The 6,402-nt window shown below is 34.5% G+C and overlaps 1 protein-coding gene across 1 annotated transcript; it reads left to right on the top strand.

Moving 5' to 3' along the window:
- Positions 1 to 3,479: 3,479 nt before the first annotated feature.
- Positions 3,480 to 6,047, top strand: LOC125238463. The gene is made up of 4 exons (XM_048145821.1): positions 3,480 to 3,561; positions 3,908 to 4,034; positions 4,457 to 4,528; positions 4,830 to 6,047. Exons 2-4 carry the CDS (start codon positions 3,960 to 3,962, stop codon positions 5,133 to 5,135), a joined length of 453 nt encoding a protein of 150 aa, XP_048001778.1. The 5' UTR covers positions 3,480 to 3,561; positions 3,908 to 3,959; the 3' UTR covers positions 5,136 to 6,047.
- Positions 6,048 to 6,402: the final 355 nt, after the last annotated feature.

The following is a 6,402-nucleotide window of genomic DNA, read 5'->3' as shown; positions in this document are numbered from 1 at the left end:
AAAAATATTTTTGTCTAGTAGGTTCTCAATACATTCCAAATCAGAACATTTTATTTATTTAGGTCCGATCTAGCCCCGTAGCCGAATGGCATCGAAAGGTAGTCTGGGTAGAGATAGATATCTACGAGCGTTTCATTTCGTGAGCGTTTGTGCCATTCGGCTACGCAACCTAGTAAGATTATTTTCATTTATTAATTTTGATTAAATAATGTATTTAGATGTCCTAATATCCCTTAAGTCCAAACTCCCCCGTCTCCCCTACCTATTAAATCTAAAGTCAGCAGAAAGTGCAAAGTTTACATTAAATTACGAAACTTAATGTCCTCCAAGTTGTTATTGCATTTTTGAAGTTATTCAATATTATCAGAGGAAAGTTGAAATGGCAGAACTTGTTGAAAACTTGAACTATCGTAGTTTCACTGCGAATAGCTCTTTGAAATCCAAGTTCCCAATGAAACACTAGGGAAATAGTAAAATAATTAGAGAATAATAGGGAACTTGATACTTAAAATAAAATAGTTTATACCATGCACGAAATAAAGCATCAGATAAATATTAGGTAAAACATGGATAGAAGTTATTTTTAATCCAATTTCTATTTAACAAGTCAGATAGAAATATATAAGGTAACTGAATTGACCGTGACGTCACTCAATTCAATTTCATATTAATTCCCATAGTAGCAAGACATTGAAATTCGTTTTAACAGTTCTTAAAAAGAAGCTGATTTGACTATGAGGCAAGTAGCTTATTGTATGTATTAGGGGAACAATTTGCCCGTGTGGTGTCGGGTTAAGAATTTTATTTCACCACCCCCTTTCTTCCCGTGGGTGTCGTAAACGTCGACTGTGTTATGGGCTATTTTTGGCGTAGGCGAGAGGCTGGCAATCTGTAACTGCACTGTCACAATTTCGTTTTCTTTCAACGCCTTAAGTTAGTTAGTTAGTTTCATGTGCTCTGCTACCCCTTTATGGGATACAGGCGTGATTGTATTTATGTATGTATGTATGCACTAGGGAAATAGAGATGATTTAAAAAAATACGACACAAAATATAAAAGTCACTGACGTACTAATATCAAAATTATGAGTCCAGTTGACGTCATTGGTGACTTAGTTGACGAAAAAATAAAAACACGTAAGGTACAGCGGGCCAAATCTCGAGTGGGGGGCAATTGGAACTAATCCATTTTTTCCATTATTACACTATGATGTTGAGTATCCACTGAACACGCCTACCATATATATAACTGGTGGACACTCTATTTAATAATGCAAACATTATAAACATGGAAAAAATGGACCTAACTGTTGGTAAATGGACCCATTTGCCCCCCAGTCGAGATTTGTCGCGCTGTACCTTAAAATTATTGGTCAAAATATGATTTTTGCCACTTCTGGACTACGAAGCAGCGCCATCTAGTTTTAAAGTGCATGAATTCTCGGCTATTTCAGTTACATTATTTTTCTGCTCAAGATGAATGCGCTTAGTTCAATCTTGCGAGAGAAAGACAAAAAATAGAATCAGTTAGGTACTTAACTTTTAGGATTCCGTATCGAAAACGTACAAAACCCTTCATAGTGGTAACCTTGCGAAATATTATTTTGAAAACTAGGTACTTAAGCCATCAATTTGAAAATGGAAATCAATAGTTACCTATTTTTTTAAATTGTTATCCACAATTTTCATGGTGTGTATTTGTTAAATAGGTATCAATTAAAAAAGCTTATTTTTTGTAAATTCCAAAACCATACAAAGGTAGGTCCTCATCCCTTTCTTTACCTGTGAAATGTACCGAAGAAAAATGTGATACTTCTGTGTATTCATAATAACATTAAAACAATGTAATCACACGTATTTTTAAATTAAAGTAAAAATGGAATAATTCACATCTCCGGCAGGACTCGAACCTGCGACTACTTCTCCTTTAATTTAAAAGTAAATGTAGTAGCGCTCGCAGACGTTTCTGCATGATAAAAAACAAAATTCAATCACACAACAAAAAATAATCCCCAATTCTAAAAAAGCTACCTAACTATATTATACTTTTTTTAAGGGTAATTATTTATTTTATGCCAAAAACAAAAAAAATTACAATATTACGCCTATACAACAATATAACTTAAAACTCAATAAAAACAAAATGCAGTATTATGTCACACCTCGGACACTGGCGATCAAATATACGAAAGAGGCGCGTTCCTATCCTAGCACAGTCTAAGCTCGTATAGGTAAACGCGTACTATGCTTATATGAGTGAAATATGACAGGTCGACTGTTTGCGTTTTTGACAGGCGGTAACTGTGAGGTAACCGAGAGGGGGTGGGCGGCACTTTCAGCGAGGGGTGGGAGTGGCCATACTGTACGATAGTACTCTTTATTATACTGTGATTAAGTACAACTTATTAATAAGTTATTATACTTGTTTGGTAATGCTATTATAAGTTATTATACCAAAGAGGATCGAGTATTATAGAGAGTTACTGTCAAAGTAAAACGTGTAATCACAGTGCATAGACTGCCATCTCTCGACACAGGCTTAAAACTTTTGAACCTCAGTTTTAACAATTGGCCCATGTTCTTAGCTTAAAATATTTTTATTAGTGCCATCTAGCCGAGCCTTCCCCAAAGGCGTAACGCCATCTTGGCCACCGTACCTTTTTCATTGTGGTTTTGAGGTACGTTTTTTTCTTAGACTTTATCCGTCTATACGGAGTTACATATTTGGTTTGTACAGAACCCTTGGAGCACAGAAAGAAACTCGCACTCGGACCATTATTTAAATATAAATGCTTGATATAATTATGTTTTCCCCTCACTAGCTCGGAAACACGTGTTTTGTCCTTTAATACCAGCGGGTAAAAACGCATTTTATCCACTAGTGGGTAAAGTAATTTGACCTTGAATAAAGTCAAATTAACAGCTTTAAAATTGATAAAAGTGGGTGAATCTAGTAATTAAGACGATTTACCAGCTGTGGAACTACTGAAAGCAGTGATAAACGCATTTTTTGCGTTGTAGTTTCCTCGCTATAGTGAGGGGAAAAGTTTTGTGTTACACTCGGGTGCAAATGTATTTTACTTCTCGTGTGTTAAAAAACTGGCAAGTTCAGGATTCTATTCTCGAACCACTCGCTTCGCTCGTGGTTCAACTATAGAATCCTTTCACTTGCTCGTTTTTCAATTCCACACTCGGCGTTAAAATACAACTTTGCCCCCTTGTATAACAAATAACTATTAATAAGCTCAATATCGAATAATGGCTAAAGAACGGAAATTACCTACCTATTTCAATAAATTAATCAGATTAACTAAAATTAATTATGCATTATGCATATTTTATTAATCAATTACGCACGCAAGATTTTTTAAATAACTATGCAAATGTAAGTGAGTACTGAGATGTTTTGGCACTCGTTATCTTGAAAACAAGACCAAGTAACTATAGTTGTTTCCAAACATTTATTTGTGCGGTGCCAGTGAACAATGGCATGCTGTGTTAAACGCATTCGGTGTAATTTAATGGAATCACTCAAATCTGGTCACTGTGAAATATTTGGAGGTATGTTTTAATTTTTATTTATTACAGTGTAGATATTTTCTTGGGCTAGTTTGACAGCTCGTGAAATAAAATAAAATAATATTTGAATAGATTATAATTTATTCTCGCTAAGTTATGAATAAAAAATACCCCAATGGTTAGTATATTCAAAGAGAATCGAGTTTAAGTAGACGGAATTACTATTAAGGAATACAAATTGGTTTTAAACGTAACTGAATTAATCGGTTATAATTATAACCGATTATTTTTGCAAAATTTCATAACCGATTATTGAAAACTCGGATGGGGTTTAACGGGTACTTAAATCATTTTTAAAAGTCTATACTATATTTTATGTATTTTGCAGGGTATATATTTTAAATCACGGCCGATACTTCTAAATCGAGCATAAGCTGGAAATGGGACGTTTTCCAGCTTTAGTCTTGTTAATTTCAGTCATCGGCACTTCTTGTGGAAATTTTCCAAGAATCAAGGTAGGTAATTTTAAGTTTACAAACTTAGTTTTTTATGAAAACTGTATGTGATCGAGTTGAAAACTGAAGTATTATAGGACATTCTTACACAGATTAACTGGATTAACTGTGTCCCACGGTAAGGTCAAGAAGGCTTGTGTTGCAGGTACTCAGACAACGATATATATAATATACAATACGATATATGTTATTATAATAGGTAGGTAATATGAGAGCTTACGTCAACTCCGTCACCCTTAATAACTTTAATAAGTCAATGAAATAAAACTATGGAAACGGATTAAATCGCGTATAATGAAACGTCGGGATGAATTCTAAATTCATTATACGCGATTTAATCCGTTTCATAGTTTTATTTCATGAGTAGGTAACTATCGCGGTAGCCGAAGACAATATTTTAATAAGTTAAACTTTTATTTCAGGATGATTCGCTGAATGAGATATTGACTGTCGAGTCTAATTTTCAAAACGACGCTACTTTGAATCATGACAGAGTAAGTCATTTTTAACGCTTTACAAGGTTTCTCCTAAAAGTAAACATGTTTTTGAAGAACTTCGTTTTTATCATACAAAAACGTTTGCGAGCGACACTACACATTTTTAAATTAAAGGAAAAATGGAAAAATTCACACCCCCGGCAGGACCCGAACCTGCGACCAAGTTACATTGCCGGAGAAGTCGCTATGACCAATTTTCCCCTGTCTTCCCTCAATTCCTAAATGCCTTAGGGTGGCGTATAGCGACATCAACCTATAGGAATGCATCTTAATATTTATGACAAAAACATTTTTACAGTTTGCCCGTCACGCGGAGATAGAAAAGGCGGTGACGGAATCAGTAATCAGACACCTCATGAAAGAACTCCATCGACGCTATCCCGAGGCAAAGAGACAACCCAAATCCTTAAATAAGGTCATCAAAAACCTAAAGGAAAAACTAAGGAACCATACTCCAGCTAAATCTCAAGGCACACAACCTGAAAAAAGTAATGGATTCAAAGGAAGAAAAGAGAAAAAAGGAAGAAATACAAAAAGGTTACGTAAATTGAACACAAATAAACAAGTAAAAAGTGTGTTCAATAAGGTTAATAAGAATATATGATTTTAGAAAGTAAACAAAAAAAATAGTACGTCATTAAAATTATGAAAGGAAACAGGAGTTTTACATGAATTTTTATTCATTGTTTTTTATTACCTAACTAATTTATGAACCTAAAGTCCTTGCCCCTCATTGAGATTACAATATACATACTCGTAGTACAGTTAGCAATAAAAATCCTACAAAGACTGTACAAGTTTAGATGGAAGAGATCCCTTTTAGGGATTAGCTCGCCTTTGTATCTCTATTCCTACAAATTGTATATATATGAACTTGTACACAATAAAGTGATTACTATTACTACTACTACTACTACTACTACTACTACTACTACTACTACTGTACAAAGATTATTTACTAGCATTACAGATCTACCCGTACCAAACGGTGACAATGAAGTAATTACTTTACTGGAATAAAGGTGTCAAACAATTGGTCGTTTACCTTAAAGGACTATTATATCGGATGAATCCTCGTAGCAACTGATATTAGAAGAAATCTATTACCTAATAGCTTATATCAATAGCGAGGTTGCTAACCTTAGGCCGAATTCACGATTGCATTTCGATTCAATAATTACAAAGTGCGAGGAAAAGTGTGGGCAACCATTATTTATTTACACTGTAGTGTAGGCGTGACGTATCTTGTTTAGCATTGTAAAGGCCCGACTCAAATTAGCCATAATTAATATCTGTGTTCTATAGTTTTTCCGAACTTATGTGCGAAATGTCATTTGATATTTGCTAGTCGCTTTTCGGTGAAAGAAAACATCGTGACGAAACCGGACTAATTCCAATAAGGTCTAGTTACCCTTCGGGTTGGAAGGTCAGATCACTTGAAACCACAGTACAGATATACAGTAATGTTAAAATACGTATTAAGTGACTTAACAATAAAATTTGAGTTTGCATTGACTGTATTCTTGTTTAATTATATATATTTCTCCTGACCAATTTCAGCCACAGTGACTGCATGGTGTAACATGTTCTGGTGCCTGAAGTCAATATCAGGTATGCTCACAGCGAAGTTGTCATAATAAATGAAAATTACCCAATAAAAGATCAAGTCTCACTTAATTTTATTCAGTAGATACTTTGCGCTTTGCAATGACGATATGAATCAACTAATTAGGGGAACATTACAGCCTAAGTGGATAGCTAATTGACAATAGTATATAGGTACTAAATTATTCACGTTTAGTTTCATTAGACATATTGACCGGGATATAAACCCACCTATATGAACTTTGACGTTCCCCCGCCGTCTTCGG

This window comes from Leguminivora glycinivorella, chromosome 23, assembly GCF_023078275.1.
Source record: "Leguminivora glycinivorella isolate SPB_JAAS2020 chromosome 23, LegGlyc_1.1, whole genome shotgun sequence".
Lineage (NCBI taxonomy): Eukaryota > Metazoa > Arthropoda > Insecta > Lepidoptera > Tortricidae > Leguminivora > Leguminivora glycinivorella.
This window is presented reverse-complemented; position numbering and strand designations above follow the sequence as displayed.